General features: G+C 31.7%; 1 protein-coding gene and 1 pseudogene across 1 annotated transcript; both read right to left on the bottom strand.

Annotated features, from left to right (window-relative positions):
- Window positions 1-7,506: 7,506 nt before the first annotated feature.
- Window positions 7,507-11,232, bottom strand: LOC149515511 (receptor-like protein EIX2). Its single transcript, XM_089768942.1, has one exon. It carries the CDS (start codon window positions 10,996-10,998, stop codon window positions 7,954-7,956), a length of 3,045 nt encoding a protein of 1,014 aa, XP_089625068.1. The 5' UTR covers window positions 10,999-11,232; the 3' UTR covers window positions 7,507-7,953.
- Window positions 11,233-12,187: 955 nt separating this feature from the next.
- LOC111296664 (peptidyl-prolyl cis-trans isomerase-like) lies at window positions 12,188-13,411 on the bottom strand (annotated as a pseudogene).
- Window positions 13,412-14,099: the final 688 nt, after the last annotated feature.

The raw sequence follows: 14,099 nt of genomic DNA, 5'->3' as shown, positions 1-14,099 counted from the left end.
ATATATAAATTAATTTACATATGTATAAAAATTATAAATATTTTATTAAACTTAATTGTTACTTTTATATAATTTTTATTTTTAATTTTTATAAATATAAATATATATTTTAATTTTTATATATATGTGAATTAAATATAATTTCATTGAACTTAATTTAATAACATTTTTTTCAAATTTTTGTTATAAAAAAAGTTTAATGAGTGTATTTGGGATTTATTTTTTTAATTTAAGTCAGGTTTGAAAAAATTTTGAGATTCGAATTTTAAGTCTGCTAGGTCTAGACAAGCATATAAGCTATTAATATCGAACCTGACCTGAAACCAAACCGATCTTACCCATGAACACCTTTATACATGAGTCTTGGATATTGTGTAAAAAAAACACAATAGTAGGGGGTAGTTTTATCTAAATTAAAGCATAAAAGATGTCATCTTGTGCAAATAACTAAAAAGAAAAAAGATCATATAACAAATTAATTAGATATTCAAATTGATAAGGTATTAGCTAATATTATTTCAATTTCAGTAATCAAAATTAAAATTCCAATGACTCAAATAAAAAATATTATCTTAAATTGGTGATATTTTAATTTGTGGAGATAAATTTCAAGGATAAATTTGCTATGTGATTTTGGACTAGTTATAGATTAATATTTGGTTTGAATCATATAACATTTCTGGTAATTATATTGTATGGTCTTACTTAACTCCTAAGAAGAGATTTAAACATTCCACCATAGAATGTCTACGTTTTCCAATTCTTTATCAAAGCAACTCCTTTCTTTATCAATTATTTGTTAGACAAAAATAAATAAGCGAAAAAAAAACAATAGAAAAGAATTTTGGCTTTGAGGCATGAATAACATTTTTTTAAAGGCAATTATACCTTTAGGATACAACAAAGCCTTAAACTCTCCAATCAGAAATAGTGAAAATAGTCATACTAAAAGATTTATTTATAATGAATGAATAGACATAAACTTCTATTCAGATAGTTACGATCTTTTGTATAATCATGACCTTTATGAATAATAATCTATTTATATTCAAATAGTTATGACCATTTGTCATATGATATTTGTTTCTGTTCAAACATAATTATTTAAAATATGAATAAAATTAATACAAAAATTAATTTTATTCATCAATAATTAAATCTTTCTATCCAATGTGAAATTTACCATATTCTAAACTACCAACAATCCCCCACTAGTTTGGAATGTGGTGTTTAATTTTTACCTTTCACACAAATAAATATTATGAATACAAGAAGGTATCTCTCGATTTAAACCTTCAATTAGCGTATATATCTTAGAATTCTAACAAAGTTGATAGTGTCCGCAGATTAAACCTTAACTCCTAGTGTTAGAATTGAAAATGTAACACACATAATACTTATTTATTCTTCTATTAGAGGTTTATAACTGCTTTTAGCACTATTATGGTCATGTGCTTATCCTATTCATAAACATTTACAAGAGAAACCCCAACAATTCTTTTTGTAAAGCGGCACCACTTCTATGTTTATATAGGTAGAGTTTCCATTATGTCTCAATTGCTTTAGACATTTAAAACTCCATTAAGAGAATAAAAACTCATCCTCCCACGCAATAGATCACACTAGTTTCTAAAATTTGAATGGATTTTACTAATGTTTAATAGATACATAACAATAACTTGTTTTCATCTATTAAACTTTGTAATTAGAGGTTACTAATTCAAAGTTGGGTTCCTATTATTGGTGTCTAATAGTAAGGGTTTAAATCCATTCTACTTGTAGTACTACTAACCAAATATCTTGGAATTTAATTTTCTTTTATGGTAATTACCCCTAATTGAGATCCAATTGAGATTGAATCTTTAATATAATCACTTCAATCTAATATGTCCAAAATTTTCATTTTGCATATCATTTATATGCTCCAGACATTATTACCTCATTATTATCATTTTAAGAAATAGTTAGTTTTGGTTGTGGCCACAACTCTATATTCATAACTTTCAACCATTTTATCTCCATACTTTTATACATCCTTAATACAATTATAATTCTAGTACAATTGGAAAAACTCAATGAATAAACCAAACTATTTTAGTCCTTTTTAATATATTTTTAAGGACTTTTTTATGGCTTTAATTTAATAAGTGTTTAAACTTATTAGCTTGTATAATTTGCTCATAAAATTATACTAAAATCGTACAACACGATGGTGGTAATTTTTTTTTATTTCTTTTGATTCTTATCACCCCCACCATATGCAAGTATGCATTCCTTTATTAAAGAATATCTCATTCAACTATCAAGATATCATATATATACTTAATCAATTTGCCATTTCATTTATCTTTTTACTATTTAGTGGTTTTTTTTTTTTTAAGTAGGAGGCCTCCAAATCCACCCTTAGTGAAAGATAACTAGCCGATATCTTAATATTTCAATAAAAGTTTTAAAACTTTTATATTTTAACTCATTATAAGAGTTTGCATCAATAAGCTGATTTTAAATATAATCATGCTTCTATAGTCTCTTTTTAAGACTTTTATGTCAATTCATTTTATATGAATCTATTTCATCATGGACAAATTTTTTTTTTTTATTACCATGAACAAAACCATTTCCATCAACCAAATGGATTAAAGAGCATTCCTTTTGCTATTATAAAAGTTTTCAAAATTAAAAGATTTTTGAATCACTCATGCTTCCAAAGTAAATATACTTTGAAATTTTCACTATATAAAACCATAGATGATAAATCATTTCTACAATCTATGAATTAGACCATATACATAACAAAAAATTACCACAATTTGATCAAGATTGTGGCATCAATTTTGGCTTATGGCTTTTCTAAGCCAACCATAATAATCTACCTCATACCTACAAATCATTTAGATTTGGCTATTAAAATTATCTCATTTATAATGATAGCTTTTAATGAAAACCAACTATCTCAAATGTTATCATGAGTTTTCAATGCATATAGTAATGGTCCAATGGCCAATTCCAAGTTCATGATTATTGAAACCTCTAAACTTGATTTTAAACTTTTATGAGAACTTTATTTCTCCACCATTGTGCAACTTATATATCTCTGTTATTTACCACTTTTAATTGGTTATAATATTTTTTCGATATATAATGAATTCAAACTTTACTCATAGGACCAATATACCTATGTAAAATAAGAGTTCATAATATATTTAACTCCAATTTTAATTACTTTCACAATCATTTTGTGATTAATACGTTCATATCGAGATCACCACTCTCAACAATAGTAGGAATTTCGATAGAACTTGGAGGTGAGCCAATATTTAAAGATGCTGAATTCTTGGACTCCTCCACAGAACTTCCTTTGGGATTGGAGTTACCACTGCGATGTCTGTAATGCCTGGAACACGATGACGTTCCAGATACAGAGTCATTATCCTTCTCAACAGAAAATGCTTGAACAGGAGTGGTATTTTGATTACCGATTAAGACAAGTTGTTCCACAGCATGAACCACACCCTCTCTAACAAACATTTTGGAGAAGGTTCCAGGAAGCTTCTCCATGAGGATCTCAGCAATTTGGAGGGAAAGAACCAGGACATATGGATCTTTCCATGCTATAACACCAGCCAAGAAACTTGATATGTTTGTCCCACTCAACCGCTTCTGAAGCATCTTTGCACTGCTGAAGTACATCAGTTTTCCAATAACTGAAAGACATTTGTAGCGAACAGTGCTATTGACACTAAAACTATAGATATGTATGAGAACAGGAAAGAGATCCATTCCAAACTGCTGAAGAAGTTTGGGTTGATCATTCAACAATTTTCACTTGGGCTGAAACCTCAGTAGCGTTTCCATTGGTGTCTTCTTGCTTGCCAGAGCTACTAGCAGAAGACTTCTTCACAATAGATCCTTTCAAAAATATATTTAAGCTGGCAGGGAGGGAGATGGTTCCTTGTGGCAATGGAGGAAGAAGCTCATTTGCTAGATTGTCAATCTAAAAGATCTTCTCTGCTGGTCTACTTAAAACTGGCGGAACAGATGAGTTGGAGGAAACGCCAGAACCTAATAGTATATCTTTAAGTATGCCACTGATCGCAAGCAAAAGTAAAGTTTTTTTTTTTAGAGGAGACCCCCTTGCACATGCTGAAAAAAGTCAGCCTGAGTAACAAGTCCATGATTGCACAACTCATCTAATTTATCAGGGGAAGATGCAAAGGTTTCAGCAATGCGAGTCAAAAACATGAGTGTTTCTTTTGTAGAGAATCAATCCGTGAAGCCACATTAACTTAGAAATCTCTCCAGTAGCCACACTAGCAAGCAAATTCATTCCAGCATCATTCCTAACTGGTACGCATGCATTTGCTTCAGAGTACTTGACACAACTTTCAATTAAAGCATTAATGGAGCTGAAAGAAGCCTCCAGCAGTTTCCCTGATTTAAGTTCATTTCCAAAGATGGGGAAGCCATTTTTGTAACTTCAGTTGTTTTCCTGGCATCTTCTCCAGTTTTACAATTTTTATTTTATTTTATATGGAACAGCTGTGTGTGAACCATCTCCCTCATCAGACCCAATCAGCATATCTTTCAAGTTATTGTTCTGCCAAGATTCAGTATTCACATCAGCGATAATATTTGTCCAGCAAGTATCACTTTTCTCCTTCATGTTACAATCTAATTGTTCAGACTTCTCTGAAAGCATAGGAGAAGAAGCTCTGCTCAGACAGAATGATCTTCAAGAGATCATCCGCTGGCACTTTGTGCCGGACTTCTACCTTGATTTGGGATGTTAACAATGAACTTATGACTATTACCCTCAGCCATAAGAGCATCCATGGCCTTTTCACATGTTAAACCAGACTGATATTTTATGCAAAAGCAGACTTGCTTGCAGTCTCTCCTTGAGCAAGCTTAACCGAACCAGTTTTAGAAACAGAAAGTTAAGGTACTGAACTCTTCATGGCAACCTCAGATGACCCAGAGTACTTGCTTTCACTGTGAGAAACTTCAGTAAAACAAGGTCTTGCAGACCAGGTAACAGCCTGATTTGAACCAGACTTAGCATCCATCTCAGCATCAACTCATTTTTTTTTTATATATATCAACTAAACTCGCTTTCTTCTGTATTTTTATATTCTTGTGACTACGCAAATGATTCACAGACTTACCAATGTTACACATCTGTAGAGCTGTAAGATTTATAGGTAGCTTATCAAGTGCTCTTAGTAAGGTTAAAAGAAAATCGTCAACTGATCTGTCATCCTTGGCCTCATAGGTTGTTCTGTTTCCATTACCGTGGCTAATGCCTTACAAGGAGACGCTCCACCATATGGTTCATGACCTTCACTACCTTCTAAACTCTCCACGTGCTCACATTTCTTTTGGGCAGTGACAGTTTCCCACTTAGGTTTTTGTTTCTCATTATGACTGGCATGACTACGTGCATCAGTCTCAACATCCTTTTCATCTTTCACTGCATCAACATTTTCCAAAACCATATCTTTAGCAGAAGCATGCTTCAGCACCTTTGACTCATTTAGCCTTTTCTAATATTAATCTCCAAATCATGCCAATTTCTTTTCTTTACATCTTCCTTAGGCAAAATTAAATTTTCTTATATAATTGCCTTTAAATTGTTAGAGAAAAATACATAAGAGAAAAAAAATAATAGAAAAGAATTTTGGCTGTGAGACATAAAGAACATTTTCTTAAAGGCAATTATACTTTTAGGATACAACAAAGCCTCAAACTCTCTAATCAAAAATAGTAAAAATGATCATACTAAAAGATTTATTTATAATGAATGAACAAACATAAACTTATATTCAGATGGTTATGACCTTCTGTATAATCATTACCTTTATGAATAATAATTCATTTATATTCAAATAGTTGTGACCATTTATCATATGATATTTATTTCTGTTCAAACATAATTATTTAAAATATGAATAAAATTAATACAAAAATTAATTTTATTCATCAATAATTAAAATTTTCTATTCAATGTAAAATGTATCATATTCTAAACTACCAACGTTATTCCTTTCATCTATGTCTGGTTATCTCCATATGTTTAGAGTTTCCAGAAACTGAACCCTTTATTTTCTACGATAAACAATCCTTATGAATTTGATTAATATGTAAATGTTACATATTATAATGATTTATCATTCAAAAACAAAAGAATAAATAAATAAATAACAAAAATAGTCAAGAATGATTCGGTTCTTTTTATTTGTTCAATGTGAAATCATGGATTTGTATGCAAAATTATTATTGACCAATATTTTCCCGGCCTGAAAATTTTGCAACAATCATGTTCCATTTGGACGGCCTCTCGGATGTCAAAATGAATAGTTTCAATGTGATTCGATGAAAATCTTTATTATTATTCATTCAAATGAAGCATTATTTTATGATGGTTTAATTGGTACAGGTCAACTATTTTCAACATTTGGTCTTGTAAAATTATAGTAGGGCATTCAGTTACCCCTAAAGGTTTCCAAATTTCAAGTTTCAACCTATCAATTACCAGATAAGCAAGCAAATTAATCAGTGAATCTTCTATTTCTATAGTTTCTGGTTTCAGAAAAGCTCGTCAAAAAATTATTAATATAACAGGGCTTTAAAGTTTAAACTTCACACCCCCCCCCCCCCCAAAAAAAAAAAAAAAACTTGGTCAAAAGTTTTAAGTGAGAGTTCTTAAATATTCAATTTTAATAAAATGCTACTTACTTTTTCTACTGTGTAGAGTTTAGGGTTGTGTGTAATTTGAACTTTTATTCTAAAATCTTGTTATTGTTCATAATTTTTGGATAAAAATAATGATCGGTGAAAATTTATCCATTAATTTGTAAATAATATATATAATTCTTATAACTTTTATAACAAATTCAAATTCAAATTTATTCTTTTAATTTTATTTTTCAAAACAATTAAAAATAATAAAAATGATTTAAAATATACTAAAAAAAAGAAAAGAAAATGCATAAGCAAAAGGATAAAAATGAAAATAGCCAAATCGGGATAGCACATAAAGACCTCCACTTAAAGACGGTAAAGGCTCGAGTAAAGACTAGTTTATATTCGTTTTTACTTTGATCATATTATTATTTTTTATACTCGATGCCAACTTGATATATATATATATATATATATATATAATCTGTATTAGGTTTACCTTGACCAAGAATCAATTCAATAATATAACATTAATAATTATAATTTTTAATATAAATTATATTTTAATTCTTAACATAAATTATTAATATAACAAATAAAAATAAAATTAAATAATATATATTCTTATATATATACCTTGAGACGAGGCAGAATAAAGTATCTTAAACCTGGTTTCGACTCGACTTTGATCTTCAAAAAAGAAAAAATCATCCTACTTCGATCCGATTTTTATTTTAAAAATTGTCCCTATTATATTGATGGATTGAAACCAATCAAATATGTGTTATTTTGACATCTCAACCTCCAATGACTTCATTTTTTACAAAATTTATTTTATTAAAAAAAGAAAAAATAATAAAATAAAACAAAGGAAAGGAAAGGGCTGAAAAAAAAAAGAAAAAAAAAACTAAATGAGATGCCACATGAACACTTCTACTGCCAATTTAGTTCTCCAAACATAGATAAAAAAAATAGATAATTAAAAACAAAAAAAGACAAAACTTAAAAAAACAACCCAAAAAAAAAAAAACCAAATTAATAGGGGTGCCTAATGAATACATCCATTTAAGGATGACAACTTGTCATGACATGTTTTTATTCACCCTGACTTTGATTTATCTTTTTAATAATTCAATCCAACTAAAAGAATTTATTAAAAAAATTTGTACCTTCAACCCATATCCAAATCCGAATACATGGATTAAGTAAAGAGCATACAAATAAAATTATTATATTACCAAACACACCGAAATGAGCTACCATTTCAAATAATTACATACCAATAGTAGCCCAAAACACGTATAGCTTGTCACCAATTTGCTCCAATTTTTTATAATAAGCAAACCTCCAAGACCTGATGAAAAACAAGGGAGCCACTACTCCCCAAAACCCCATCACAAATCCAAGCACTATGCTTACATAAAGCCAATTCAACTTAGACCTTTTCTTTCCTCCACTGCTACCTCCATTTGTGACATCAGGTGTTTCACCATTTCTGCTACAAGTTTTAGTGACAGGAGGTCCGCAAAGATGATTGCCAACGTAAGAAAACTTGTCAAAGCTTTGGAGCTGGGTGCTTAATGGGATTTGTCCTGTCAAGTTGTTGTAGGACAAGTTGAAGTGATTTAAGAAATTCAAATTGGAGAAACTTGAAGGGATTTCACCATGGAGTCGGTTCATGGACAAGTCTAGAGATTCCAAAACCTCCATACTGCCAATGTTCTCTGGTATTTTTCCTGTTAGAAAATTCCCCGACAAATTTAATGACCGCAGCCCCATAAGACTACCAAGTTCTTTGGGGATCTCTCCTGTGAGACTGTTAACTGAAAGGTCTATGATGGTAACAAGTCCTAGTGTGTTACTGTATGCATCTTCTCTTCCTTTCATCACCAATAATGCAGCCAAAGGAATCAAGTTAATACGGTCGAGTTCCCAGGCGAAGTTGCCCACATATTGGTGGAGGGTTTTTTTGGCCATGGCACTTAGGTTACTAAAACATTTTGGAATAACTCCTGAAATGTTGTTATAACCAAGATCCAAGACTTGAAGAGAATTAATAGCACAAATTTGATCAGGAATATAGGCTTGAAAGTTATTTGAACGAAGGTTTAGAACCACAAGGTTTAAAAGCTTGTCTCCAATCCATGCTGAAATACTGCCCGTCAATTGATTTTCACTAAGATCAAGAATAATCACCTCAACTAAATGCTGCAATGTGGATGGTACTTCTCCAAACAGGTTATTGTTTCGAAGGTTTAATGACCTAATGCTACGCATAGATCCCAAAGAACTAGGAATTTTCCCAGTTAGATTGTTGTTTCCTAAATTTAAGACTTGCAACATTTGCCAATTTTCCCAACAATTTGGAATTTCACCTGACAGAAGATTTGATTCAATGTCAAGAATGGTCAAAGCTTCCAGTTTAGTTGAGGAATTACAAAGAAAATTGGAAAGTGATCCTGAAAATAGGTTCTTAGACAAAAATAAAAACCTCAAATATGAGATTGGCCGTGGCAATGGACCTATGAATAGGTTGAAACTCAAGTCAACCGTCCTCTTCATCGGTAAATATGAAATCTCTCCGATTAGTTGGTTATGGGAAAGGTTTAGATATTCCAACTGAGTCGGAATGTTCCAAAACCAAGTGGGAATGACGACTGAAATTTCAGCATGGGAGATATCCAAACGAGACAAGTTTTTTTGGAATTGTAGCCACTGAGGAAATTGCGGACCAAGATGCCAGTTACGCAATTCAATACTTTCACAGTGGAAAGGAGGAATCCAACTTGGATTTGGTTTAAACGTTAACATGTTGTTAGATGCCCTAAAAAATCTCAATCTCGTGAGATTAGAAAAGTGCATTTCTGATATATGTCCTTCCAACATATTATTGCTAACGTCTAAATGTTCCAAATTCCCAAGTTGTCCTAAACTTTGAGGAAGAGTTGCATTCAATCGATTGCTTAAAACATCAAGAAATTTCAATGATGACAACTTCCCTATTGAGAATGGAATGGGACCAGAAATGAAGTTTCCAGAAAGGGAAAGGTATGCCAGATTTTTAAATTGGCCTAGTTTATCAGGTAAATGGCCAGAAAGTTTGTTAAATCCCATGTTTAATGACTCTAATGGATCCAAACTACATCTAGACAAACTTTCTATGATTTCTGATACCTCATGAACAATTCCATTATTTGACAAATCCAACTCCCTCAGATTGCAAAGACTTTCCAAATATTTTGGTACTATAATTTCAAGCAAGTTCCCTGAAAGATCAAGATGAGTAAGAGAGTTCAAGTTTCCAATGGCACTTGAAAAATTACCTTGCAGACCGACGCTACGAAGACCAAGAAATTGAAGCTGGTTTAAATTAGACAACCAGTTGAGTGTCGATGATGAAGAGAATGAATTCCAACTAAGATCAAGAAATTTGAGAGAAGACATGTTTTGAAAACCATTGGGAATCACACCTTCAACTCCATTAAGGGTAAGATCAATGGACACAAGACTACGAAGACTGAATATCCATGGAGGCACCAAAGACAACTTGTTGGCAGAAAGATCGAGAACAGCAAGAGATGTGTAATTAACACTGATTGGAGATGGATCATTATATAGATAGCATCCTGACAAGTGTAACTCTGCCAATAAAGGAAGTTTATTTGTTACCTGCAGCCAATCAGTTGCTTTACCAAGATCTGCATGACTCAAATCAAGATACTGCAGAGACGAAAGACCAGAAACCCATTGAAGAGTTTTATCTTCAAATAGGGAATTGTGTCCAAGATCAAGATAATGCAGTTTTGAGAGATTTCCAAGATTATGGGGAATTGCTCCTTGGAAATTTGCCCAAGAGAGGTTAAGATATATCAAACTCTTCATGGAACCAATGAATTCGGGCATTGCCAAGCCTCCAAAGTCGTTGTTGCTTAATTCTAGGAAACTGAGATGTTTCAACTCGATCAAAGAAGGATTTATTTTGCCTTCTAGTTTTGACCGAATGTAAACATCCCATTCAACATCCCTTTCAGCATGCGGCGCATGCACATCAGGTCTACTTGAAAGAAGCCCCAAATGCAGCTCTTTGACATGGCCAGTCAAGTTATTGCAGAAAACACCAAGCCATTCACAGCAATCCTCACCTTCAACCCAAGAAGATAGCCGGTTTGATTGATCAATAAGGTCTTGCTTGAACTTCAAAAGGGCTTGTCTCTCACTTTCAATGCAAAGCACATTGCAATTCCCATCGCAAAAGCTAATAATGGTGACTGCGATGACAAGAAGAAATCCAAATGAGGAAATTGTAACCGCTCTCATGGTTGCATACCGATCATTGCTACCAACACCTAATATATAAAGTTAAAGAAAAATATCTTCCATCACATCAAGTCAAGTCAAGCAAGTCTATGGAGTTTGAATTTTCCACAAAAACCAATTTCCAGCTTGAATTTTCCACGGAAAGCATTTATGGTCCGTTTAAATTCTACTATTGTAGACAGAAGAACAAAAAAAACTAGACAAATAAATCAACTCTATGGAGTTAGAATTTTCCACAAAAACTAATTTCCAACTTGACTTTTCCACGGGAAGCATTTATGGTCCATTTAAATTGCATATATGGTCCATTTAAATTCTACAATTGTAGAAAGAACAAAAAAGACTTAACAAGTAAGTCAAGTCAACCAAGTCTATGGAGAATTTTCCACAAAAACCAACTTGAATTTTCCACGGAAAGCATTTACGGTCCATTTAAATTCTACAATTGTAGAAAGAAGAACAAAAAAAGACTTGACAAGTAAGTCAAGTTCACGGTCAAACAATTAACTCTTTATGTCTTAGAAAACAGAAAAAATAAAAAAAAATGAAAATTTAGAAAAAAATAAAATTACAAAAAATTTAGAGAAGCTAAGACTCTTTTTCCTTATTATTTTTATGCTATAGTTACTTTCTTTTTTTCTTTTAAATCAAGTTTTAATGTATGTATGGCGCCTAAAATTAAGAAATTTGTCAAAAAAAGAATATTAATTGAAATATAAAAGTGGTTTTATATAAAAATCTATGAAAGTAAAACGTTTAATTTTGCAAATTACAATTTCAGTTTTATCTTTCATAGTTAACACAATTATTTTTTTATCCATTATCCTTTAATACAATTTTAATTACCAAATATTAGTATGATTTTCACAATTCATAATTATAGGTGTTAAAATTTAAATTTTAAATTTATTGAATGTTATATTTTAAAAATAATTATATAAATCAATTAAATTAAATTTTAAATTTTTAAAACAAGATTTCAATGCGTGATTTCATTGTACTTAGTATGATCATATAGTATCACCAAACCCTTTTTTTTATATCCAACTAGCAATGGAACTAACCCCTCATAGAAGCCATGGGAAAAAAATTCTTTTAAATTATATAAAGAGAGAATTTACAAATTTTAATAACGTGTTGTATTTTGATTGCTTGAATCTACATTTGATGTAATAAAAAATGTAATAATTTTTTTACATAATTGAACGATATTAATTTAAGTAATTATAATTTTATTATTTCGTATTAAATGATATATGAACTCGAGTTGTATAATTTAAATGATATATATTTAAATATAAAAGTGTTAGGCTAGTTTTGTTTTGCCTTATACCACCAAGCAAATGGGGTATTAGAATTTTGACAGGCCTAAACCACCCTGCTGCTGCTAATAAACAAAATAAAGCCTTCCCCTTCTCCCTCCTTCCTACAAATATCTTCTACATCTATTTTTCCTCGCCATGCTCTCATCAACCTCTCTTAAACCCATCGCCAATTGCCAAAATCCTTTATTTTCTTCATTTTTGAACCAAAACCATCTCTTTTTTCCCTTCACCTCCCTTTCCCATCTTCTAAAACACATCTCAGCGATTCTAATCCCCAGCAACCCCCCAAACCTCTACAGCAACAACTTTACTAACCTTTTCGGCCACCCCCATCTCCATTGCCTGCCCGATTCCGTTCGCTTGACCCATGAATAAGAGTCCTCGACTATGTTCTGTTAATTGTGATCAAGTATAATTCAAGTATCATGCGATGGAAATAAAATTGTGATCCAAGTATAATATAAATGAAATTGATCAGTTCCTCTCCTAACCAAAAATGTATAATCTGATAAAACATGACACTGAAGCAATTTTTCCTTCAGGAGTGCCTCAAATTTCTATTGTAACGTACATTAGCAGTGACTAACAAAGTGGACAGAGTCCAAATTGCCATGTAGAAACATAAAAAAAAAAAATACAGTACTTCATCATTCCCAGGTTCTCCATCAATTTCTTTTGGCTGACCACAGTCATCGATCACAACTGGTTGCAAAGTCCTCCCACTGTCTGAGCCAGCTTTTTCCATCTCCTTGACAACGCTTATCCATCCACTACTTTACCAAACACAACTTGCTTTCCATCAAGCCATGGAGTCTTCTCCGTGCGTATAAAGAATTGGGAGCCATTGGTGTTTGGTCCTGCATTGGCCATTGACAAACAACCAGGTCCGGTATGTGTAAGCTTGAAATTCTGATCTGCAAATTTCATGCCATAGCTTGCTTCTCCTCCAGGGCCATTCCCCTTTGTGAAATCTCCACCTTGACACATGAAGCTCGGGATGATTCGGTGAAATGCTGAGCCTTTACAGTGCAATGGCTTCCCAGACATTCCGTAACCCTTTTCCCCAGTGCAGAGTGTTTGCAATTATATCGTGGGCTAACACAGTCAATTAATTAATCCGGATTTAGTTCAATTAATGTCAAATTACAAATAATTATAGTGGTATCATATTGTAATATATTCAAACATATAGTACGATATTAATTAAGTATGATCCCAGTTTAATTTTGTATTTGAATCATAATGTGATGGATCAATTTTGACTAATATATATATATATATATATATATATATGTGAAGCCGGTCTATTAGATTTTATAACTTTAATTTGATAGGTAAATAGTAGTTCTCTCTTTTTTTATTATGCAAGTCGTTGATTGAGCTCGATAGGCAGCATAAAAAAGCTCATGATGGTAAAAACACATCCATGGGCTTGGATTTAGGGGGATTGAGTTCTCTTCCACATTAAAAACAGTTTTAGTTATAAATTATGATAGTGATTCGGCGAGCTTTCAGCCAAATTCAATTAGAGCTTCATCTGATTCAAAATTGGGTCCAAATTGCCTTGGCAATGGCACATATTGCTCAAGGAAAAGCTGGTTAATATTCTACTTTCACGAAAAAGGATGTGGTGAGATATGGACAGGAATCTTATAAATTCCAAAAAAATATTTTCTTTTATACCAAGAAAAAAAGAAATGAGAATACAAATTGGCGCAACGACCTTTATTTTCAAGTGTTCTTTTAAGCAAAAAGGAAAGTAAAACAACTACTAAT

Source organism: Durio zibethinus, chromosome 12, assembly GCF_047325235.1.
Source record: "Durio zibethinus cultivar Kanyao isolate XHJ-2024 chromosome 12, ASM4732523v1, whole genome shotgun sequence".
NCBI classification, from domain to species: Eukaryota; Viridiplantae; Streptophyta; class Magnoliopsida; order Malvales; family Malvaceae; genus Durio; species Durio zibethinus.
This window is presented reverse-complemented; position numbering and strand designations above follow the sequence as displayed.